This window comes from Grammomys surdaster, unplaced genomic scaffold (genome assembly GCF_004785775.1).
Source record: "Grammomys surdaster isolate TR1022 unplaced genomic scaffold, NIH_TR_1.0 131, whole genome shotgun sequence".
NCBI lineage: Eukaryota > Metazoa > Chordata > Mammalia > Rodentia > Muridae > Grammomys > Grammomys surdaster.
In genome coordinates this window covers 61,811-89,148 of record NW_021604589.1, presented here as the reverse complement: position 1 = coordinate 89,148, position 27,338 = coordinate 61,811, and the positions used below count along the sequence as shown (strand labels likewise).

General features: G+C 34.5%; 1 protein-coding gene across 3 annotated transcripts in view; it reads right to left on the bottom strand.

Moving 5' to 3' along the window:
• Positions 1 to 211: 211 nt before the first annotated feature.
• Positions 212 to 27,338, bottom strand: part of Scml2 (Scm polycomb group protein like 2) — an 81,933-nt gene continuing 54,806 nt past the window's right edge. For 2 of the 3 annotated variants that reach the window (XM_028761895.1, XM_028761881.1), the window contains 11 exons: positions 26,851 to 26,934; positions 25,534 to 25,617; positions 24,204 to 24,287; positions 22,859 to 22,942; positions 18,173 to 18,453; positions 16,764 to 16,878; positions 14,527 to 14,730; positions 13,087 to 13,269; positions 10,869 to 10,979; positions 1,734 to 1,885; positions 212 to 340 (listed from right to left, as the gene is read on the bottom strand). In XM_028761895.1, the coding sequence (XP_028617728.1) occupies positions 212 to 340; positions 1,734 to 1,885; positions 10,869 to 10,979; positions 13,087 to 13,269; positions 14,527 to 14,730; positions 16,764 to 16,878; positions 18,173 to 18,453; positions 22,859 to 22,942; positions 24,204 to 24,287; positions 25,534 to 25,617; positions 26,851 to 26,934 (1,511 nt within the window). The remainder of the gene's footprint in view (positions 341 to 1,733; positions 1,886 to 10,868; positions 10,980 to 13,086; positions 13,270 to 14,526; positions 14,731 to 16,763; positions 16,879 to 18,172; positions 18,454 to 22,858; positions 22,943 to 24,203; positions 24,288 to 25,533; positions 25,618 to 26,850; positions 26,935 to 27,338) is intronic. The other variant, XM_028761889.1, reaches the window with a different exon arrangement.

Genomic DNA, 27,338 nt, shown 5'->3' with positions numbered 1-27,338 from the left:
TAAACAGTCAGTCTTAAGTATGCTAATACAAACATATTAAATGGTATTTAAAGAATAACAGTATACTATTAATGTAATTGTACTGCAACTTTTATAAAATATTTCTATAAAAACCTTCTATAAAATAAAAACTGATGAGATGAAAACTACTTTTAAAGTAAAATGTTTTCAGTATACCTGAGAATTATTTATAAACTAAATTTGCACATTTTCAATTATGTTTTACTTCTTTAAGTTTTTCAATGTAATAACATAGTTTTAATGCTGGTCCTAGTTTCAGCCCCATATACTTCGTCAGCAGCTCACTCTTCAGTAGTAGCAGAGCTTTCCCATCAATTTCCTACAGAGAAAAGAAAAATATATAGTAAGAATCCTTCCATAGCTGATCAATCTATTCATACACAAGTGTATAAACCTGTCATATATATAGTCATATATATATATATAGTGTGTATATATGTATATCTATATATACACACACTTATAAAAACCTAACAATCTTATTTGCATAATGGAGCATTATCTGATAAATTATAAACTTAAATTTAAAAACTTTAGTCAAGTATTTTCAACAAATGTCCAGAGTATCAAATTATCTGGCTTTACTGTGTACTGAACACAATACTACTCCGTATCTATGACAAATGGTTAAATATTGAGAATAGCAGAAATGAATATGTTAACTTTCTGAGAAGGGAAAGGAGTTATGTCAGTATCCATGCAAACTGTAAACGTGCTACAGTTTCATCTTCATATCCCAAGGTATAAGCTGTCTGAAACTATTTAACTGCTGAAACAAGTATTGATTTACTTGAAATGTTGATAAGAGGCAGGGGCTGAGGCTGGGAAGGATTGCTCAGTGAGTAAAGCACTTGTCTTGAAAACATGAAGCCTGGAGTTGGAGTTCCAGAATCCATGTAAAAATGCCAGACATGGTGGCATCTACTTTAATCCCAGCACTGGAGAGGTTGAGGCATGACAATCTCTGGGGTGTATTGGCCAGTCAGTAAACCTAATTGATGAGACTCCAGATCACAGTGAAAGACCCTGTCTTAAAGGCTGTATAGCCTTCCTGAAGATGACACTTGAGATTTTTGTCTTCTGGACCCCATAGACATATACACATGTGTATTTGCACCTGCACACACATGTGAACACACGCACGCATAAAATAGTGTACACGAGACATTAAATCAATAACTTTATGTCAGAAAATATTGTGGACACATTATTTAACAGTGACAAGGAATCCTTTTAAAATTCTTTATTAATGTATTATACAACTTATGTTATAGAAACCTACTACTTGGTATTCAAATCATAATGGAGTTGCTGGTTTCACTGGGTATCATGAGAAGGCCACCCTGGTATATGCTGTAGGTCAACCCCTCCTACTCATGGTCCTAGAGTAGAACAGGTAGCAGGTTGGGGGAGGATTTTTGTGTTTGTCATTACAAGAAGGGGTGGTCTGCATGAGAGTGGTAATCCTGTAATACCGACTCTTGAAGCTGTTTAGGGTTCTAGATACTTGGATACCCATTTAAAGAATTAGGCAATTAATTTACCATTTAAGGCCTGAATGTTGGGCAAAGTAATCTTTCTCACAAATGAAAAAGATCAGTTGATAGGGTTCCCCCACCATCCATACAACTCAGTATCAAACTGAAAGGCCTGCACAGAGGTCATTTAGAGGCATTAGGGCAGCAGGAAAACCGGATCAAAAGATACGTTACATGTTGCCTGAAGAGGTCGGCGAGGGGGCCTGATATGTGAGGATCTGTATGTTTCATAAACTGTATCACTTCATCCACAGACCAGGTTGAAGGGTCCTTACAGAAGCCTTGTTTCAGGACACTGGGGTCAGGTACAGCTATATAACTTGAAGCTTCAACGGGAGGGGAAAAAAAACAAATCATACTTGACCTGATCATAATCCTGAAAGAAGAGATGTTAGGTAGAAAGTAATGGTCTCATTCCAGGAACCTTCTGTTAGGTATCTAAGTAAGATCTCAAGATTCCAACTGTAAAATCTTATGAGTGCCTGAATGAAGATGATCTGATGCTGCCTGCATAAGAATGTGCCAATGAACATCCCGCAAAGAACACCAACAACTTTACTTTGGTAGGTACCTTAAAGCTTCAACAATCATAAAACATCCAACAATCCAAGGCCTCTTAGGTCCCAAGCAAGAACAGGAAACAGTGCTACTTAGATTAAATTAGGATAATCTGAGCTATTGTCTTCTTTGAATAGATCCAAAAGAATTCTCACAAACTGCTCTTTTGATAGCTTTTCTTCTAAGTTGACTTTATTTTGTTATATGATGGGACTCTCTCAAGTTTACAAGTTTATAATTCCCTAATTTTTTTCTAGTTTAATCAAATGTATTTCAGTAACCCCATTATGTTTGAGAGGGACATTAGCAATTTGGACCATTTGCCTCAATTATTCAGTATGGACATTTTTAGCATCTCTTTTATACTTTAGATTGCCATCTCAGTGATTAAAGATATCAAAACTATTTCCTGCTCAGTTAGGTCAGAAAGTAGTTTTAGTATTTTTAATTTGATCCCTCTTCTATGCTTTACTGCATAGCAATAAATATGATTAGGTATTTAATAAAAAGGATACAAATCAAAACACAACCAGGGTATCAATTATCTTGTCATAAAAGAATAAATTGAATTTTTCTCGACTTCATCAATGAAGGTAAAACTGGTAATAATGTAGCCAGCAGTGTCCAACATACAACACTGCAACATGAAGTCATCTCCAATTCTGCTGGGCCACATTCTCAGCTATCCTGGAACACTTGTGATCCATATGCCATAGGCTGGACAAGTCTACAGACAATGTTATACCATTTGGGAATTAGGACAATTGAACAATTATCTTTAACTCACCAATGGCACAAACATTAAAATACAAGGTTAACCATATTTCTAAATCAACCTAGATTTTAAAGATGTTTCTGTCATCAGAATTTGGTATAGCTATGTCTTATAAAACATGTTAACTACTTTACAGATAAACTGTATGTAAATGTATATAGGTTCTAGCATAAAACTAATTTTAAATTGAAATAAGTTTAGTATCTTCTCTTTCTACTACTCTATTACTGAAATAAAATTGGGGCTTTATCTTCAAAGTAATCAGATGTGGTTGTAAACATTAAATGGTTATTTCTTTAAATATGAAATATTTAATATTTAATATGAAACAAACTACTCATGAGAAAAGTCAAAGTCCAATCATAATTTTTTCCTGGCCGTAAAGATTGCAGTATCATTAAATATATCTGAAATAAAGTGATCTGATTCCTCCTGTTACTAGAATTCTTTTATAAAGTAAAAGTCAACAATTCTTATTTAAATAATGGGGGGGATACAATAGTAGTTGTGTGATCATTAGTGACAAATTCAGCTTAAACTAAAATTTATAGGACCTGAAAGAAAATAATAATGACAACTCTAGACATCTTTGCAATGAAATAATAAGTTATATATTCTCTAGATTTGCAGGGAGGCAGTGTCTGGATTCAAGGATTTTCCCAGCTACTTTTTTTCTTGGAGATCATAGACAAGTGACTTCTGAGATTTTTTTTTCACTGAAAATGTTTACCAGTACCTATTCTTCAAGGAAGTTAAAGATGATATTGTGTATGTAGCCGCATGAAATATGTGCCTGGCATGTAGTGTCCCATAATGATTTCTATCCTTATAAACTACTAATAATCAATATAATTACTATGTCTCTCCATAGCTAGGAATGCCAGTAATATTACTCATATATCTAGAAGTCACATAACTATAATTAGGAATACTATTTTAAATTCTTTCACTAAGAAAATGTTTTTCACAAGTTGATATTTAGTAAACATACTTAGAAATAACATTTTATATTAGTTTTTATGAAATAGATATCTATTTTTAGACCTTAGGTAAACAATATCACCTTTAAAAAACAGAAACAAACACTACAGAAGGTGGGGAGGGTTAAAAAAATTCAATGTGCTATAGATGAGTACAGTGAGGTTGGCTCTTAGATAATTCATGATATATAAAACAAGTAGAATACCTGCTTTCTACATCCTTCATTTTCAACCCAGTCTAGAGAAAATGGATAGAACACGCATTTCTTTACTCTCCTGTAATTATAACCTTTAAGTGGCAAGTTGTAGCAAGAGGAAAAACTATGTCAACTTTTTACAGAAATAAGATGCTACCTTTTCTTGGTAGATCTAAGAGAATGACAGAGGATGTGGTAAATAGGGAAATGGTGTGGTTATAAAACAGGATACCAGAGACTGATCCAAGAGCCACAACACAGGCTGGTACCAGGAAAGGTCTCAACAGATGTGACAGCACATCAGAAATGAGAAGTAATGTGTCCTTCTTGGCCTTAGAGTCATGAGAGGTTTTAGAGTTCTCAAAGTACCTCAGGGATTGTTTAAAACTGTGTGAGAATTACTAAAGTCTGAGAAATCTCTATCAGATATGGTTGGTGATCCAGATCACCATAGTCAGTTCTGTGATACTACAAAGATAGGAACAGCCACATCAGGATTGTTCCTGGCAATGATATGAAAGAGAACCTGCCCTCTATAATTTGGGTATTTTAAAAGATACTCAGGGGTATAGTCGGACATGGAATCTTTAAGGAAAAAGATAAACACATTGACTAAGAAACACTGTTCTCGAATATACATTCATTTTTCTTCTTCCATTGGAATTTAATGTCCTTATAAGTCTTTGAGGTAAGTGACTTTTTTACAACTACAGATACACTTGAGATATTTGACACAATCTCAGAAAACACCTGTGGAAACTGAACATGCAGGATACAAAGCATCACCCACTGATGAATTCTCAGATGTTTCAGGAAAACTTTTCATTTTAGATATGCCATGTTCCTTAGGAGACAATACTACCGGGGGGAAAAGACACTATCTTCACCAGCTCAAATACTATTAGAAAGCTACCTTAGTTACTCTTCTATTGCCATGACAAAAATACCATGAGCAAGGTAATAGAAAGCATTTAATCTGGAAGCTTACAGTTCCCGAGGACTAGAGTATGTGATCATCAAGGCAGGGAGCATGGCAATAGGCAGGCGGGCATAGTGCTGAAGCAGTAGCTGAGAGGTTACATCTGATCCATGAGCATGAGGCAGGCTGGCAGGCAGAGTAAAAGAGGGGGGCAAGAAAGCATGTACACACTAACCAGGAATGGCAGAATGGTATTGGCCTTTTAAAACCCAAATGTCCACCCTCAGTAACACACCTTCTCCAACAAGGTCACACTTCCAAATCCTTCTCAAACATTTCCAGCAACTGGGGATGAAATATTCAACTCTATGACTCTATGAGTGACATTCTCATTCCACCACATTCCACTCCACGGTCCCCATAGGCTTGTAGCCATATAATTAGTGCAAAAATATATTTAGTTCAACTTTAAAAGTCCCCATAATCTTTCAATATCAAGACTGTTTAAAAGTCCAAAGTCTCTTCTGAGATTAGAAGTGATTTCTTAACTGTAAGCCCCTGTAAAATTAAAAACATATTACATACAGCCAACATGCAATGACACAGAATACACATTACCATTCCAAAGGGAGGAATGGGGAATAGTGAAGAAATACTATCACTAGCAGGGCAAACTCCAAATCTTGTAGTTCTGTTAGATGTCAAGAGGGTCAGATGGCTCTGCCCTTCCAGCTTTCTTGACTGCAACACATGTATCTCTTGAACTGGTTCCACTCCCTGTGTGCAGCTCTCCTTGGCAGTATCCTACAGCTCTGTCATCTCCAACATCCTGAGGTCTCCAATACAGTTCAGGCTTCACTTTCACAGCTTCATGCAATGGCCTCTCTTGGCCTCCATGCGGAGATTTCCCTGTCACATTCCTGGCCTCAGCAGCTTTCTTTAATGGTGTAAGAAGATTCCACAACCCCTTTACTTTTGTGTCTTGAATCTAAGGCTAGATCATGTTGACAAATTCCCAAGTTCTGCTGTCTGCTTGGAAGGGAACCTGGCCTCATCCTTGGATTTTATTTATATAAGCTTTGATTTGCTGCTGCTCTTTAGGAATAGATAATACATTAAACCTTTTCACAAGTTTCAGGATTAATGTGGTGAGATCTTGCCCAGAGGTCACTACCCCCCTTATTCCATTATCTTTATTCTCCTTATCTCTTTCAGCATAAACCAAGGCTTCAACATAAAATTTCCTGGTGGTCATTTTCTCTTCAAACCACATGTGTATTTTTTATTTCTTGTAGCCCTCCTTGTTCTTTTTCATTGTGTTCTGCATAAGAGTAATCACTACTAACCACATAACAAGAGTCAATATTTGGCTGACTTGAAATCTCCTCTGCAAATGAAATTAATCCAAAACTCTTAGACAAGGGCAAAAGTCAGCCACAATATTATCCAAAATATTACCAAAACAGCCTGTAGTCAACCTGCTAATATTGTTTCTATCTGAAATTTCTTGAGCTTACACAAAATATCACCAGATCAGCCTCTAGCAAAGTTGCTAATACTGTTTCTCTCTGAAATCTCATGAGTTGATTCACATCACTCGTGATGCTACTATCTTCTAAGCTCCCACTAGGATGGCTTATTAAGTTCCATTTTAGGTTTCAACATGTTCTTAGTCAACAGTCCCAAAGTCTTCCATATCCCTTCAAAAAGCAGCACGGCCAGGCTTATAGCAATGGTACCAACTTCTATCTTGGTTACTTTTCTATTGCCCTCACAAAACAGCTATGATCAAGGCAACTAATCATAGAGAGAATTTAATTTGGGGCTCACAGTTATATCAAGTTAGAGTTCATAATCATTATGGCAAGGAGCTTGGCCATAGGCAGGCATGGCATTTGAACAGTAGCTGAGAAGATATCTTGAAACACAACCACAAGGCAGAGAGAGCCACAGTACATGGATCTCTTTTTTGAAATCTCAGTTGACCCCCCAGTGACATATCTCTTTTAACAATGCCACAACTCTTAATCCTTCCCAAATACTTCTGCCAACTAGGGACCAAACATTCAAATATCTGAGCCTATGGAGGTCAATCTCCATAATAAGAAAAATCTTAATTTTCCTACTGTATTTTTTATCCTAGCACTGAGGAGACAGAGACAGGCAAATTTTTGTGAGTTTGAGGGCAGAATGGTCTATACAGTGAGTTCCAAGCCAGCCAGAGTTACAAAGTAAGATGTTTTCTAAAACAAACAAACAAATAATCTTGGCATAAATCTAAGAAAGGAAATGAAAGACTTGCTATATAATAAAAACTATAAGATATTGAAGAAAGAAATTAAAGAAGATAGAAAGACTTCCCATGCTTATGGATTGATAGAAAAAATATAGTGATAATGTCCATCATACCAAAACTAATTTGCAGATTCAATGCAATCTGTAATCTCTATCAAATTCCAATAAAAACTTCACAGAAATTTTAAAAAACCTTAAAACTTATATAAAAACATAGAAAGACCCAGAATACTCAAAACAAACTTGAAGAGTAAACAAGACTGCTGGAGGTACCACCATTCCTAATATCAAGTATTATTACAGTGGTATAGCAATAAGAAACAGCATGGTACTGTCATCAAGAGCAACACATAAATTAATAGAATATAACCAAGGGTTTGAATACAATTCTACCTTCTTATAGCCACATCATTTTTAACAAAAGGCCCAAAAATATATATTGGAAAAAGGTTAGAATCTTCAATTAATGGTGCTGGTTGAAGAGTGTAGAAATGTAAAATATAGAATGAACAAAACTATACTCTAAATGGATCATAGGTCTCAACCTAAGATTCAATATTCTAAATCTGTTAGAGGAAAAGGTAGAGGATATAGTTCTACTTTTAAATGCAACTATGGACTTTTTGAACAGAGCTTTAGTAGTTGCAGGTATTAAGATTAACAATTGATAAATGAAACTACCTGAAATCAAAAGCTTCTGTTTAACAAAGGATATCATCATTAGAGTAATGAGATAGTCTACAGAATGAGAAATATTCCTTACAACCTCATAGAGGGCTATTGTTTAGAATATAAAAAGAACTCAAACCTAGCATCAACAAAATAAACTCAATTAAGAATTTTGACATGTAACTAGAGTTCTCAATGACAAAATACAAATGGCTTAGAAACATTCAAAAACTTTTCAGTATCTTTTGACATAAGTGAAATGCAAATTAATTCTGCATTGTGGTTTCATACTCAAGTTTTGTCTTTTTTTTTTCGTTTTTCGAGACAGGGTTTCTCTGTATAGCCCTGGCTGTCTTGGAACTCACTCTGTAGACCAGGCTGGCCTCGAACTCAGAAATCCGCCTGCCTCTGCCTCCCAAGTGCTGGGATTAAAGGCGTGCACCACCACCACCCGGCTCATACTCAAGTTTAAACTGCTAAAAGTTCTAAAAGATAAAAAAGTGGACAACAGATGTCGGTGTGGATATGGCACAAGGAGAACACTTGTTCAATGTGGTAGGAGTGTAAACTGATACAACCAGTATGGAAATCAGTGCAGATGGTCCTCCAAAATATATTGAGCATATGACCCAGCTAAAACACTCCTGGGTATATACTCAAATGACTATCCTATTGCAGGGATACTTGTTGATCCATGTCCATTTCTGCTCTATTCACATGAGTCAGGAAATGAAAGTCTAGATATGCATCAACTGATGAGTAGTTAATGATAATGAGGTATACTTGCACAATGGAATATTATGCAGCTGTTATGAAAAATGAATTCATGTAATTCATGAAACACACACACACACGAATGGAGTCAGAATCAACTGTGAATGAGGCAACTCAGACTTAGAAAGAAAAATATTGCACATTCTTGTTCATATGTGAACTCTAGCTTTGAATTTTCACATATGTAAACTTAGGGTAATTATACAAGTCAGAAAACCATTGAGGGGCCATGCAGGTGCTTTTAAAAGAAGGGACAAAGAATACAGGTGCCATGAAGGGGGAACAGAAAATAATGGAGTAAGAAGGGTTAAGTGGGTTATGGGTTGGAGGGCAGGGTAGAGAAGAGTTTTCAGAGAGAAAACTAACACTTAAGTACATTTCAAAAAGCCAGAGGGAAATCTACAACTGTACAAGCTTCCTGAAATATATACATATATAAAAAGTTCAAATAGGGCCTCTCATAGACATCATAGGATATTAAATAAAATCTCAGTGCCGGGGAAGAGTTCTTTTGAAATGGTTGTTCAGTGGAGCGTCACAGACCATTAAATATTATAACTAAGGCTATTACTATTGATTTTGGTTATCACCCAGAATTGATAACAAGACCCTACTTGCTAAAGATAACACATTGAGCATAGAAAAATCTATCGGTTCTGACCTGCAAGCTTCTGGCTAGCTTTCATAGTGCTAGATGGTGCTAGGTACACTAGTAGGGAAGAAAAGTAATCACTGGTCTTACCCAAATATGAATCCTGTAAGCTACTATAATTATGGTCTATCAAGATACATTCACTGTTACAATAGTGGTATGAATGGTATGGAGTAACCAATCACTTTCTGATTGTATTTAAGCCTTATTTCAGAAGATAGAACTCATGCTTGACATGTTAATGGGGCCAAGGACCTGAATCTAGGTAGGTCACAAGTCCTAGTGGAGAACCTAGTACTATTACTCTGCAAAGTGGACATAGTATTAAACTGACTCTTAAAAGATTTATGCACATATCCCTCAGCTCTCCCTAGATAAGCTTCTTTTTGCAGTAGGTGGAGGTTAGTAGAGGAACTAATCAAGATATAAAGGATGATAGATTACAGAGTGCTCAGCCTACTTGGGAATCTATACTATATTGTGCCCTCAAGGCTAAGGATCATCTCAGAAGAGGGGGCAGAGAGATTGTTATGATCTGGACCATTATGATCTGTGAATAACTACAACAAACAGTATTTTCTAAATATGATTTGGCAATTGTATATATGAACTGACAACAGCTGTGGCTTTATGTACAAGATCAAACCAGACAAAATCCCAGCATAGATTATCAAAGGAAGTCTTAACCCTAGCCAAGGAACTACTGGCAACTAATATCTGTCGGGGAAAGGAGAGTTTATTTTCTTCAGGGATGCAGCCCTTGAGAGCCTATGCTCCAGTAGCCAATCCTACATGCGTGCACATGCTGGTAGAATTATATGGACTCTTGGTTTAACAATAACAACAAAAATAATAGAGTTAACCCATGAAATTGGGAGGAAAAAGTATAAATGTATAAGGAGATGGAGTGAGGTGGGGCTTAATCAAGACACTAAAAATACACATGAAATTCTTAAGAAAAATAATTTCCAACAACAGTTAACTTAATTCATGCTATACTAAATGACAAGCTTCTAACACAATGTATATGGTCAGCTCTTTTCATCATATATAGTAATGGACAATATTCTAAAATACTTGATTTGAGACCATGCCTATGTTACTTATGATAATTTATCTTTCCAATCTTACCATGAAATTTGTGAACTTCTTGAAAACATCTGTTCTTAGGAGCATAATTCTTCAAAACTATTCCTCATGACCATATTGTTTTCTCACATTTGCTTATACTTTTCTCTTAGTTTGTAACAATGCAGAACAGAATGGATAGGCCCATTCTAAGGTGTTTTTTTCCTTAATCCAAAGGAAAAATGACAGTAGAACATTTCTGAAAGGAATACAGTGCTCAAGTGACCAAAGTAATAAACTAATTGTCAGATATGGGTGAGTTTAACTTCCTACCCTCAATACCATCACATCAAGAAGAGCATATATCATAGGTGGTGAGTGGGTGTTGTTCTACAATTCTGGTATGCATGAATGCTATTTACCTTTAGAGGCTCGCCCAGACTTTCTGGGAACCTTAGATGAGACAGAAGCAGAAGGCTGAGGTTGCAGAGACAATCGTTTGAAGTTTCCTTTTTCCTTTAGTTCCTCATTTTCTATTTTTTTTAAAAAAAGGAACATGTTACAATTACCATAATAAATTGTTTTTATAACTATATATTATCTGTATAGAGTATCTGTTTTAAAGTAATTTGTATAGTATATCACCAACCTGCCAATTATTTGACTATCATAACAGGCTCACTGTATCCTATTAAGTATTTCTACTGAAATATAATATTAAAGACTTGGACCAGAGAGGTGGGTCAGTAGCTAGGAGCCCTTATTGCTTTACCAAATCATTGGAAAACAGATCCCAGCACTCACATCAGGCAGCTTACGAATGCCTGTAAGCTCCAAGAGAGCCGATGTCTCCCTTCTGCACTCTGTAGGCACTTTCATGCACATACATACATACATACATACACACACACACACACACACACACACACACGCACAGAAACACACACAAATCTTGTGTTTCTGTGTGTGCATTTTCAAGAATTTAGAAGAATTTAGAGACGTATATGTTTAAATTCCTTTTAGCTTATGGACACACACACCAGGCAAGCACTACTACCACTGAATTATATCCATGGATGACTTACTTTTTATTTTGATAAAGGATCTCATTCACTAACATGCACAGGCTACACTTAAACTCAATCAATTCTGTGTCGCATGCAGGTCTTGGACTACCTTAACCTCTTCTGTGTTTGAGATTACAGGTCTGTGTGAATAGATATGGCTGTATACTATTTCCTCACAAATCAGAACCTTGCAAAAAGGCAAACAGAAAATCAGGGAGGATCAGTAATTTTGCCCATGAAGTATAATGCCAATTAACAGCATGCACAGGATTAAAATTTAGGTTCTCTAGACTTCATGTCCTTTTAGTATACAGTTTACAGAACTAGCATTGGAACCCAGGTTTGATAAATTTCAATACTTTATGACTACTGTATTTTCATACAAGGACTTCCTGTATTGTAACTTTATTTCAAAAGAAAACTTGGAAGTTATACTAGCAGGAAGAAACCAGAAAGAGGACTCTAAGTAGGAGATCATGTTACTAAACCAGAGAATGGTTCAATATGGTTCTGCATGGAATGAGGGTAGTGGAAATGAAATGGAAGAGGAAGAAATAGACAGGAGAGACTTGGGTAATGAAGAGGCAATAAAGTTTATGAGGAAAAAATGAAAATACTCAGTAGGACTAGAAACGGAGTAACTGGAGATAATGCCCAAATTTTCTACCCAACTGGAATACAAATTTGAACCACTGGACTTAGATTAAGTACATGATGGTACTCTATACTTCCAGAATCGGCAGGATTTGGCCAGAAAACAATGAAGTTTTAATACCTGGAAATTTTAGCTACTCTAAAGACACATATAAAGTTCCACTATAACAAGAACATGGTTATCTGCCATAGCCATATGAAAGAGCAACAAACTTTATTTCCAAACTATTGGCCAGAAAGCTCAGACAACTTTCTTACTGTAGAGATTGGAAACAAGAATATCACCTTTGGTTCTATAGGACAACATCATACTCATCTTTTTATTCAGCCACCAGTTTGATAGTCTTATGGAAGACAGGTAACCAGAGCTAATTTTGAGAAAACCATTCTTTATAATCTATGAGCTCAATAGTCTTTGCTTATTTCTTTATATTAGTAATGTTAAAGGCATGCCCCAACCTAACAGAAAAAGTCTAACTATAAACATAACGCATTGGCTTTGATTCTCAAGTTCATTAGGAATACAGTAAGAAACTAGTTTCTCACTTTAAGAGAAGAAAGCATAATCATATACTATACATTTTTTCATTAGTTCAGTGTGGCTAAAAGCTTGAAGAGGAAAGAAAAACTCTGAAAACCCACATTCTTTCCTAAGTATAAAATGCAGAATAAAAACATATTAGGGGTCAGCAGATAAAGACACTTGCCTGGTGGTCTGAGTTCAATTCCTAGAACCCATGAAAAGATGGAAGGAGAGAACTGACTCCAGAAACTTAATTTCTGACCTCCACCTGTGCACTGCTTCCAATCGCCACATAGCATACACATGCATGCGTGCACACATGCGCTCACACACTCTCACAAACACACTTTCTTAAGTGTATAGTATATATATTTTTAAAAACTTCTATTTTCTTACCTGGTTTGCTTTGATCAATGCCTGTAGTTGAGGTATGAACATGAGACCTATGTCTGAAAGGCTGGCTACTCAAAAAATTATCACAATGCAGGCTGTGGCAGAAATTTTCAAGAAAGCGAAGTGCAAATGATGCACTATTCACTGGAGGGAGATTAACTGTATGAACTTTCCCACTGAAGAAGGCTATAAAGTGGGAAAGTAATGTCAGTCATCAGTCATCTTGTAGACAGAAGAGAAATGCAATCAATAACAGAAGAATCAATGCCAGAAGAATCAATTCAGGAAATGTGCTTTAAGTTTACTTTTTGCATTTTGAAATATAAAAAGGAATTGACAGCAATTTCTATTTAACATGTTTATAAACAGGATAACAAAAATGGCTTCATTTACAGTAACCTTTCTACACTAAATATCCCATTGAGTACAAAAGTTATAGTATAAAATCACAGTAGACACAAGCTACAACTTACCTCTCTACTACTCCATTTTAAAAAAAATCTTTAAGGTGCTTGAGATTAAACTCAGGGCCTTATGCATGCAAGGGAAGCATGCTACCTCTGAGTTACAATCTCTAGCCTTTTTACTTTACCTTTACAAGGTTTCTTTTTGAGTCACACTGTTCTTTAAAGCTCCTTACAAGGTACTATGCCTAAATAGCTAGCTTAAAAGGGAAAACAATCTGTACCTTTTATTTAAATTTATAGTATTATACTCACATGAATTGTCTATTTTCGTTTTTGTTTGTGTGACACAGGATTTGTCCTGTCTACAAGAATTGCAGGGACAAAGATGGGAGCACAGACTGAGGGAATAACCAACCAATAACTGGGCAAACTTGAGATCCATCTCATGGGCAAGAATCAACTCCTGATACTATTAATGATACTTTGTTATGCTGTAGACAGAAACCTAGCATAACTGTCCTCTGAGAGATGCAGAGATTCACAAATATTAGACAGAGCTTGAGGAGTCTTGTGAAAGAGTTTAGGAAAGGATTGAGAGGATAGGGACTCCACAAGAAGACCAAAAGAGTCAACTAATCTGGACCCTGGCAGGGAGGGCTTCCATAGACTGAACCTCTAACTAAAGACCATACAAGGACTGGACCTAGGACCCCTGTACATATTTAGCAGATGTGCAGCTTGGTCTTGATCAGGTTCTCCCAACAATTGGGGGCTTACCCTGACTCTGTTGCTTGCCTGTGGATCTTGTCCTTCTAACTGAGCTTTCTTGGCTATCCTCAGTAGACAGGATATACCTAGTCCTGTAGTGACTTGAAGTGCCATGGTGGTACTAATGGGGGATCTCACCCTTCTCAGAGGTGAAGACTAAGAAGGATGGGGGTAGGAGCTATGTGAGGAAGGGCCTGGGAGGGGCTGTGATCAGGATTCAGAGTGAATAAATAAATAAATAAATGGTAAAAGAATTAGATTAACATACCAGTTATCATTTCTCCTCCTCTATTATCTGGCTTAAGAAGTAGAAAGACAGTCTTGGCATGAAAGGCACTATCTACACAGGCCTGCACAGTCTGCCGGAGAATCACATTCACAGGGCCTGGGCCAAAGTGGCTAGGTAGCTGCTGAACCTTCTGTGGATCCAGGTAGGGGCCACAATCTCCATGTTTATTTACATACACACAGACTTGAGAGAAAAGATATATAAATAGATGAATTAAAATAAATTTTGTTAAATTATTACATAGTCATATCCTATTCATGACTTCATTTAAAGGAAACTTAAATATAGTTCAATTAATGACCACATCTGCTACTGAAAACATGCAGATATATTAACATGTTTATGTAAAAGTACAGAATTTTCAAACAGAAAAATGTTTATCCAACATTTTAGAATACTATTCAAACTGATCATAAAAAAATTTATGATTGATAAGACTTGGGGGTATCATAAAATCATTTTAATTTATTATTACAAGAAATGTTATCAAAATTAAAGAGTAGTTTCGTGTCTTTCTTTAAATTTTGATGTTTCTCCAACTCCTCCTAGAGTTCAACCCACCCAATTTCACTATGCAAAAACTTGCATTCCCTTTGAAAACTGGTCATCCTTACTTATGACTAACTAGCTTGTAAATCACCAATAGTGTATGTCAGCTGCATTTTCTAAAATAATCAAGTCACTTAAGGTATATGTAATAGTAAATTCCAATGACATGAATTTTAAATACAAAAATAAAAATGCCCCATATATATGTGCATGCCTAGGCTCACTGAAATTTTAAACTTCTTTCTTTGTACAAAAATTTTCTCATTTATAATCATAATATTAGTGAAGAGATTTTCATTACAAAAATCAATTGCAAGTCAATGTGTACTAAAATTGCAGATTTATCATTACTGAAAGTATTATTTTCTTAAAACAAGAACATTTTAACATATTAATTTGTATTGAAAAATTTCACTGTGTTGAAATATATGACAATTTGACTTGCTCCAATAGTTGGAGGAAGGATAGGCTTTGTCACAAAAATGAAATCATGATTAAACACTCAACCCAAGGTACTTATGTTACAGATACATTCAGGAAGTAAAACAAAAGAAGGATTTATTTCAATATTCCGCCATCTGTCTACTATACATGTCAAGCACCCCCTAGAGGAAATCATTGGGACGAGAATATTAGTATAAACACACTGAGAAGACTTGTCAACGGGATATAAATCTGAGCATAAAATTCATGTATAACTTCATATACATGTTATACACAAAGCCTAGAGGTGGTTTGAAACAATAATTTGGGGGCACTTGTGTTTTGATTGCAACCTATTTTTATGAAGTCAGGTGGCTTTTACTTATGTCAGTACTCAAAAGGTTCAGACTTTAAATTCTTCGTTTAGAAAGATCAACTTGTATTCATTAAAAATCAGAAATGAGGTGTACAAATAAAGTCTTTGAAAAATAATATTTTGAAAAACAATTTCCTTTAAAGTGAGAAAGAAAAATTGTAAGTAAGAAGAAATGTAAGAATATGAGGGTGGTAATTAAAGATATAAAGAAGTAATAGGACAAACATCTTTTAAACAGTAAGGGGGATAGAGAGATGGTTTAAATGGTGAAGCTCACTGGCTGTTATTTTCAGGGGTCCTGAGTTTGCTTCCTATCTTCCACATGGTAGCTTAAAACTGTCTATTATCTGTAGTCCCAGGGGATCTGACATCCTCTTCTGGGAACTAGACACATACATACATGGTACAGAAATACACGTGTAGGCAAAAAGCTCAAACTTACAAAATAAAAATGAAAGCAAAACTAAAATAGAAAAAAATTAAAATGTATAGGAGATGATAAAAAGGATTGATTTGCTTTGGTCTGTGCTCTTTTCAAACCTGTAAGAAAGGAATTTAAAATCACCATGTCCTTTGACAGAAAAATTTATGTTCAAAAGGCATGAGTTACCTTGGAAAATACATAATACAAAATGAAAAGATACTGTGAAAAGGAAGAAGAACTTAACAATGACACAAATTCAAAATGTGGGATACTGATTTTCAGGTGACATGAATTTAAAAAGGTTTTACTAAACATTAAACTGAACTATCAGTATAGCAAAATATATTAATATTTTACATTATTTCCAGGACTTCAACAATACTTAATTCAATGTTGAATAAGATAAGCATTTTTTATCACTGTTTTGAAAAAATATTAGTTTACCTGTAGACATCACTATTTCAGATGGCCCCGCAGAAGTCTTATTAGATGAAGAACTTCTCATCAGTGAACTTAAAGAAGCTGAAGATGTAGAAGAAATAACTGGAATACTTTTTTCCTGTTTAAAAAAATGGTATGAAGAATACAGTTATATACAGGTATATGCTTTCAAATGCATTAAAAAGTATTTCACATTAAATTTCAAGATCAATTTTTCTTACTATTAAAATGTTAATATTACTGCTTTAGATCAACATGGTTTTATGTTTATCATAATATATCTACAAATATTTCATACTCTATTTTATAAAATTTAAATATTTTAAACAGAAATAACAGTATTTTAAAAACAAGATGACACTATTTTTTCCATGCAGTAAGCATTCACTGAAACAAAAGTTATGCTGATATGCTACTGAGATACTACATGTGTAAGATGATATTGCTGAGATTTTTGCCTTTATGTTTAATATACACATTTTATAGACATTATATATTTGAAACTTTTTAAAATTCCATTTTTAAAATCTCTGAATTTTAATTCAAGAATTTAGCCTATTAATGTTAACTATAAATATTACTATATTTGAGTCTGAGTAAACCATATTATTATGTGCTTTCTGATTGTTTTTTTTTATTCTTTTTGTTTTGTTATTCTACTTATCCTATCTTTTGAGGGGTTATTTGAATAATTAAAATTCATTATAGATACTTTGTATTTTTTTCATTAGACTAGAGATTCATCCATAACTTTCTATAGTTCACATATAAAAATTCATACTGTACCATTTTACATAAAATGTTGAAACTTATATAGATCCTTATCCTTCACACTCAGACTTAATGTAAATAGTTTATGCATTTTTATCTACAGTACAAACTTAACAATAATAACAAGTATTTTCTTGCCCTAATTTTTCCCTCCCTCTTTTCCTTCTGAATAATTATACATGTTAAAAAAATCTCATCTTAGTCTTTCTCAGTTTAAATTGTTTCAGTTTTTCACATTAGATTCTATTTTATTCTCCAAGACATTTATTCTTTATTCTTGCATCACCAGCCAATATTAGTTAAGTTTGTCTAATGACAATGTTATTTTACATTACATTTACTATTTCTGCTTGACCCCCCAACTCCAGCTCCCCTTTCTGCCATGTGTTAGTTCCTGCCTTGACTGACTTTGATGATGCAGAGTGGTACAGAAGTATAAGTTCCTCATAAGCTGATTTTGATTCATCAAAATAGAAAACCTAACTAAGACAAAAAGGACATTATACAGTTAATATCCTAAAAAAACAAAACCCAAAAAAACAAAAAACACCTCAGTATAGTCTTATTAAATTGCTAAACTGAATTAAAAAATACTCTAATATGGAGACTTACAATACAAATTAGCAAGAAATATGACTAACCTTTTTTCCAGACTTTCCACCTCTTTTCTTTGGTAGGACAATTTTAATAGTAATGCCCTTCTTAGGGGATGAAGTATCTCCAGTAGACTTAGTTTGTCCTGATTTCTTTCTGGTCTTTGGTATTGGTTGCACAACACTTGTTTTCCGTGGAGACTTCCTTGAAGACTGAGCCCCTTTGGCGGTGGAAGACTTTGTTTTCCCAGAGGTAGAAAACTTTGGTTGTTCAGAGGAAGAAGGTGGTGTTGTATCTGTACTACTCACACTAAGAGCTGAGAAAAGAGCTTAGCAACAAAAATTAAAGAAAATAATATAGTAAAAACATCATCTTATAACTGATTAAAACTTCCAAAATCCATGAAAATTATCTTAAACAAGATCCAAACTAGCAAAATTAAGAGATAAAAGGGAGAATCATAAAGTTTTACTTTAAAAAATCTGTATTTTCTTAAACTAAAATGTCTAAAAGAAATCAACATGTTTCTTGAAATATATAATCAAAGTTAAATTAAGATAAAGCAAATATAATTTTAATAGATTCATAACCCATAATGAGATAGAAGCAATAACTAAAAATCTATCAACTAAAATCAGCCCAGGGACAGATAGACTCAGCATAGAATTCTATCAGATGTCCAAAGAAGAATTAATGACAATAGTCCTCAAAGTATTCTGTAAAAAAGAAATTTCTAAATTCTACTTACAAGGCCATCCATACTCTGGATACCAAAACCATACAAAGACCCAACAAAAAAACCATAGACCAATATCATTATGAATATAAACGAATAAAATATCAATAAAATATTACAAACTAAATTCTAGAACACATCAAAAAGACTGTCCACCATCAACACAGTTTCATCCCAGAGACGCAGATGGTTCAACATATATAAAGTACTAAACAGACTAAAGGACAAGAACCACACAAAGAGACAGAAAAGGACTTTGAAAACTTCAACACTCCTGATAGGAGTCTTGAAGAGATCAGAAATACAAGGGATACATCTTAGTATAATTAAGGTTATTTATAACAAGCTCACAATCAACATCCCTTCTAAATGTGGAATTTTTTAAAAAAAAATCCACGTAAGTCACTCTTTACACACCTTTTCAACATGGTGTCTAAGTCTTAGCTAGATCATGAAGATCATGATCACAACAAGGGAAGAAGATTGTGGAGCTAAAAACAGGAAAGGGATACATCAAAATGTCCTCATTTGGAGAGCATATGATCTTATACATAAAAGACTTCTAAGACTATACCAGGGAACTGTGATAGTTGATAAATATATTCAAGAATATCAGGATATAATATTAATACACAAATTTAGTAGTCTCCTTTTTATACCAATGACAAAGAAAGTGGGAACAAATTATAGAGCAAAGCAGCAGCATGCCATTTCAGAATTACCTCAAAAATATATTAGAATTACTCAAACTAAGCAAATGAAAGACTTGCATAATAAAAAATTTAAGAAACAAAGACTTCCCATGCTCGTGGATTGAGTAGGGTAAATATTATGAAAATTGCCATCCTATAAAAAGAAACCTATACATTCAATGTAATCCCCATCAAATTTCTAACATAATTCTTTATAGGAATATAATATTCTTCAATTTCATATGGAAATATACACATAAAATCCAGATAGCTAAAACAATCACACAATAAATGAACTGCTAAAAATATTACCCTTCTTAACTTTAAGCTGTACTACAGAGCTATATTAATACAAACAGCATGATGCTGGGCATAAAACTAGACACATTGAACAATGTAATAAAGTTAAAGACCTGAATATAAGCCTACACATCTACAAACATTTTGTGAAAGATAGCAATGAGGATATGATATGGAACTTGAAGAGGCCACTTCCTGAAGCCAGAAGGACTCTAGAGGAGGGATAAGAACACCAACCAACCCACAAAACTTTTGAACCAAATTTTTTCCTCTCTACAAGAAATGCAGGGACAAAGATGGAGCAGAGACTGAGAAGATGGCCAACCACGAACTGGCCCAACTTGAGACTCATCCCATGGGCAAGCACTCATTGGCACAGAAAAAGACTTTTTGAGAAGAACCCAGGAGGCCATATATTAAAATGAAAATTAATAAATGGAATAAATGGGACTCCATGAAGCTAAGAAGCTTCTGTATAGAAAGGACACAATGATTTGAGCAAAAAAGACCAGACAATGCAAAGAAACTCATTACCAACTGTTGATCTGACAGAGGGATAGCATATCTAGAATATACAAAAACTAAAAAAAAAAAAAAGCTAAACACCAAGAAAACAATTACCCATTTTTTTAAAAAAGGAAGGATACAGAACAGAATGAAGTTCTCAAAACAAATGAAACACAAATGGCAGAGAAATCCTTTGAGAATGATCAATATTCATACACAGCAAGAAGACACATAAAATCTCACCTTACCCTATCCAGAATGGCCAAGATTAATAATACAAATGACAGTTTTTGCTGGCAAGGATGTGGGGTAAGTAGAATACTCACCCCATTGCTGGTGGAAGTAAAAACTTGTAAGACCACTATGTAAATCAGTGTGGTGGTTCCTCAGAAAGACGGAAATCGATCTACCTCAAGCTCTAGCTATACCACTCTTGGATATATACTCAAAGGACTCTACATCCTAAAAAAAGAGATACCTGCAGATCCATGTTCACTACTGCTCTAGTCACAGTAATTAGAAATTGATAAAAGCTTAGATCTTTATCAACTGATGAATGGACAATGAAAATGTGATATATTTATACAATAGAATACTATTCAACTGTTAAGAAAAATGAAATTGTAAAATTCTTATGTACACTGTCAAAGATAGAAAAACAAATCATCCAAAGTTATGTAATACAGACTCATAATGAAATACATTACATACATTAGATTTTATGTTCTAGATACATTACTTTTAGAATATCACAGAGATTAGGAAGGTAGAGGGACCAGCAGAGAGGATAGGATCTTCTAAGGAAAGGAAAACAGAATATAGTGTTATAAAGGGGAAAATAGAACAGCACAATTAAAGGGGGTGGGAGATGAAAGGAAAAAACAGAGGGAGTAAATGAGGGGAAAAATAATACAAGAAAAGCTTCTTGAAAAAGCCAAATAGAAACCTACAATAAAAGCTTCCTGAAATAAGGACAATACACCATCTGGACAATACAAGCTACCAAAACCCAACTTAGTACCAAAAAAACGGGTTATCACTTTTCAAGTGTTGGCCAAAGGAGTCCAACAGATCTCACATCTAATGCTACAGGGAATTGCCAATGCTACTGGCTTACTTCTAGAACTTGAGGGAAAGAATCTCAAAATTAGTTTTGATTTGCTGAACACACCACATGTTATGTCAAGGAATGTGCAAAAATGAACTGGTATACAAATGGAAGCTTCATTTTAACTGGCTATGGCTTAGAGTATGAAAAGATGCTATACACACTACTAGAGAAGAAAAGTGATCACAATCTCAACAAGCTACAAACTGAGCAAGCTACAATAACTACCTGCTTGCAAGATATACCCACTGTCACAGTAGTGGCATAATTGGGGGGGTAATCAAACACTTTTTGGATTCCATCTTATGGAACCCAAAAATAATATTGGTAATGAGGCAAAGTACCTGTGACAAGATAGGTCAAATGTCCTAGGTAAAATCCTACTAGCATCATTCTAGTAAGTGGACACAGTATATAAAATGATTTGTAATGAACGGCATACTTCTATTCATTACTAATAATCAATAATCATTGTTCGTGACTTACTTAGCCCTTCTCAGAGATTCTTCTTGCAGTAGTAATTAGCAAAGAGACCTACAACTTGACCACTTGCAGAAAGTGAAGAGACTCTGGGGTGTTCAATCATAAATGAGATATCTGTATCACTCTCATGGCCTCAAAATACAATTATCTATTTGAAAAATCGGACAGAAAGATTCTAACCAGAGGTATAAAAGGAATCTAATGAATGAGTATTTTTAGGAACCAACAGAGAATTACACTTGCAAACTAACAAAAAAAAAATGACACAACGCAGAGGACCTACACAAGCTCAAGCCAGACAAAAATCCCAGCATGGATGAGGTAAAGTAGATACAAAGCCTAAGTCCTTAGCTAAGAATCTATATTCAAAATTGATAGCTACTGTTAAAGAAAAAAAAAACAGTTTTCTTCTATAGACTGACATGGTGCATATCAACCACACTCTATGGCAGGGACAATATTCAGTAATATGTAAACATGAATTAGGTACCTTTAAAAAAACTTTTTTTTTGTTAAGAAAGAAAAGGAACATGATATCCTATACACATAAAGATAAATAAAGACAATGAAAAAGTTGGAGAAAACAGAGTAAGATGAATTTTTAACAATAAATAAAATAATTAAAAATAAAACATTTTAAACAAAATGCCAATCTAAATGAAATTTTAGGTACAGTCACTTTTTGTAACCAGAAAACATTTTAATTCTCTAAAAAGATGAATTTATTAAAATAGCCAATAAATTTGATTTAGAACAGAGAAATTTTTTATCAGTTTATCACTGTGCTATGTTTTGTATTTGTTTTCTTAAAACAAAAACCCTGTCATTTCTGAAAACAATATGCTATTATTCAATAGTGAGGAATCATCTTGAAAATCAATATAAGAAAACAAACAAAGCAAATCACCTGGCATTGCTTCTTCATCTGCTAAAAATTGGGCCTGGTCTTTCCGAGGTTTGGTGACTCTTTTGCCCTTGGGTTTTTTCTCAGCTTTGTTGAGTTATGAAATGAAACACAATTATGTACATTTAAAGCTAGAATACATTATCTTCCACTATACATGCTAAATAATGATGCTTCTAATGCAACATACTCTTGAAAGGGCTCATGTTATGCTTACATGATGTGTAACAATGTGCAGGATGGCGTGATAGCTCTAAAAATGCAGTAGTAGCATATTATACCTCAGCAGTAACCAAAAATAGAATCTTAGACATAGAATCCACTCAACATGAGTGAAATGATGTCTGGTATTGAAAATCCAGCTTAAAATTTTGTGTTATGGAAGTGATAGTTATTGGAGGACTATCTGCAACCAATAACTTAACTAAAGAAGGAGAGGCCATAACAAAAATCTACAAATATTTGTCTTTATACCAATAATTATAGTATATACTCCTTATCTAGAACACTTGGCACAGACAGAAACCATTATAATAAACTACAACCAATCAAAACAGAGAGTGGTGGAAAACAATCAGCATGGATATAACTAAAGAACACTCCTTCACATATGTTAAGGCTCAGGGAACACTCACCAATAAGAGGGAGAAAGCCTATTAAAAAGCCAGAAGGTGAAGGAGTTTGCTCTAAAACTGTGTCTCCTAGTAATATCAGGAGAAACACATATAAAATCTCATCAACATCACTGCCCAAACAAGAGCTAAACAAGAATGATACCAACACATATACAAACTGGAAAAAGAAATGCTCACAAGGCCTCAACTCCACACAAATGACTATATAAAACTGAAGAAAATTGGGAAAGGAAGATGGGATACACAAGGAAGAGGACAACAAATCACTGGTGTAATAAAACTACCCCATGTAAACATACATACAGGTACTTTCATATAGACTGAAAAAGTTATATTTAGGACTGTATATGTACATATATATTCTTGAATGCAAGGAGTGACAATTAGTGACAAAAGAGCATACACTTTGGCAAAGAGATGGAGGGGTATATAGAAAGCTTAAGGGAGGAAAAGGTAGGAAGAATGGTTTAAATTAAATTATAATCTCAAAAAAACAGAGTTTTCTCTTTTAAAACATGAAATAAAAAGGAAGAACTTATACTAAGAGTCAAATTTGACTTAGCACAGTGAAAAGTTCCATTAATTTATCATTTTGCTAATTTCTGTATTTCTTTTCCTAGAAAAAGTAAGTATTTCCATCAGAAAACATCATACAATTTTTCAATCTACAAAAATCATCTCATAATGTAATATAGAAAAAAAGAGGCAATCACCTGGACCTGCTGCTCCAAAGTGAAATGGTATGGCTTGCTCTTTCCAAGGCTTGGTGACTCTTTTGCCCTTGGGTTTTTTCTCAGCTTTGTAGAGGTATGAAATGGGAAAAAGCATGTACATTTAAAGCTAGAACATACTGTATTCTGATATGTATGATGAATAGTGATGGCTTTTAATATAGCATAGTCATAGGAAAGTTCCTAATTTGCTTTGGTGAGATGTACAAATGATAACCAAGGCATGGTAACTCTTAGGATGAAGTAGTGGCACACATACCTTTACAGTAACCAACTGCTCTTTATTCTGACTTAAGACCCATTCAACAAGAAGGGACAGCATACTTGGTACTGAAAACCCAGTTAAAACTCTGTATAGGGATGTTAATGGGTTTGGAGGCAAATCTACAACCACTAATTTACTAAGCCGCATAATCCCTAACATATTTCTATAGACATTGTCTTTATACCCAAAGGTAACTGTAGCCTTTACTCTTCAATGGGAAAACATCTGATTACCAAGGACAGGGAGGATTACAATAAAAGATAACCAAGAAAAACAGTGATGGAACACAACGAGAATGGATACATCAACAGAAAACAGAACACTCCTGTATATAATGTAAGACTACACTGCCTCAGAAAAACTGGCTAGGATAAGAGCCAGAGAGTCTGGAACACACACACACACACACACACACACACACACACACACACACACACACAGAGAGAGAGAGAGAGAGAGAGAGAGAGAGAGAGAGAGAGAGAGAGACACTAGACAGAGAAAAGGCGATACAGCCATGCAGAATCAAACCAACACAAACCACTATATAAAACTGAGGAAAACTGGGAAAAGGAGAGATGGGAATCTCAAGGAGGAACACAACAACGCCATTCTTCCAGGTGCTACAAATCCAACCATAAACACACACATGCACACACAGACACACACACATATACTCCTACAGACAGATCAGGTTATAGTTAAGAATATATTTGTACATAGATATGCTTAAATACAGGCACTAAATGTGCCATAAATTTGGTGAAGAAAAGGAGGGAAAAAATCAGAGGTTTTGGAGGAAGAAAGGATACTGTGAAAACTTAAAATTAATTTATAATCAGAAAACAGTTGAATTCTCAAAGATATAATAAACAGTTAAATTTGACTTAGCACAGTCAAAATTAAAACAATTTATGATTGAGCTGCTTCGTGCTTTTGTTTTCTTAAAAGAAAAGACTTTCCACCAGAAAACATTACACTATCATTTAACACACAGTAAATAAGTACGGAATAATACAAACTAATAAACAAAAAGAACAAAGCAATCACCTGGGGCTGCTCCTTGATCTGTGAAAAGTCTGGGTTGGTCAGTCCAAAGTGTGGTAACTGTTTTCCCCTTGTGTTTTTTCTCAGCTTTATTGAGGTATAAAGTGCAAAACAAAAATTATTCACCTGTAAAGCTAGAACACCTTTTTTAATCCCATATGCTTTCTCAATAATTAAGCTTATATACTACTATGCAATTCTCTAATAAAGCCTTGTCATAATATAGGCTATCACCATGCTCACACGATATGTCACAATGCCCATCATTTACACTTTACTTGGAGGGAGAGCATACCAGCTACTGGAAACACAGCTAATAAGACTGTAATTGTAATATCACTGTTACTGAAGAAGAATCTACAACCTCTAATTTACTATATCAGCATAATCTCTAAAAACAATGTATAAACACTATCCTTATACCCAAAGATAACTGTCATCTTCACTGTTCACCAAGAAAACTTTTCTTTTGCTACAGACAGAGATGGTTGCAGGAAACCACAACAAATCAAAGTAGAGAGTGGTGTATGTCAATCAGAATGGAGATATCTACAAAACATTACTGCACCTAGGCTCAGGGACCAATGCTCAAGAGGTAGAAGAAAGACTAGAAAGAGTCAGAGTGTCAGGGAGTGTGTTTTAAGATTGAGTCTCCTAGTACTATCAAGAGCAACACATAAAATCTCACTAACACCACTACCCCAAAATGTGACCTGAACAAATGACAGCAATATATATACACACTAGACAGAGAAAAGCATATGAGGCATCAACACTACACAAAGAATTGTATAAAACATAAGAGATCTGGGAAAAAGGGAGAGGAGGGAATACCCAGGGAAAAACACACCAATTCAGGGTAAGGTGCCACAAACCCAGAAAAAATAACACACAAATACACACACATGCACACAAACAGCCCCCTTCCAAAACAGACAAACACACACACCCTTAAATAGACTGAACAATTTATAGGTAAGAATATGTATGTATATAGATATTTTTAAATGCAAACACGAACTGTGAAAAGAGAGCATATGAATTTGAAAGGATGGGGATAAATGGGAGACACTGGAAGGAAGTAAGGATGAAATTAAATCATAAGGAAAAATCTAATTCTCCAGTAAGATGAATTTATAATAAAAAGAGTAATATTTGGCTTAGCACAGTCAAATTTCTAACAGTTTAACACTAAGTTGCTTTTTGCAATGGTTTTCTTAGAAAAAAATTTTCTAGCAGAAAACACTGCACTATTATTTAACACACAACAAATAAGTTATGAGTAATATAGGCTAATACAGCAAAAAGCAAAGCAATCACCTGGGGCTCTTCCTTGATCTGCAAAAAGACTGGGTTGGTAAGTCCAAGGTGTGGTGACTGTTTTGCCCTTGCGTTTTTTCTCAGCTTTATTGGGGTATGAAATGAAAAACAAAAATTACTCACATATAAAACTAGAACATATATATGTATATTTGTGTGTAAATACATGTTCTCATATAGAATGAACAAGTTATAGTTAAAATACAAATGTATATAAATATTAATAAATGGACGCACTAATGACTTTAGGACACAGGAGGAGGAGGGCATAAATGAGAGGTATTGTAAAATGGAAATGATACAAAACAAAGTTAAAATTAAATCATAATCAAAATGGAATGTAATTCTCCAAAAGGATGAACTTAGAACAGACAATTTTGACCTAGCACAGTTAAGATTTGTACCAAGTTATCATTGTGCTGCTTCTAGCTTTTATTTCCTTAAAAAACAGATTTTTCCTCCTAGAAACATTACACTATTATTCAACA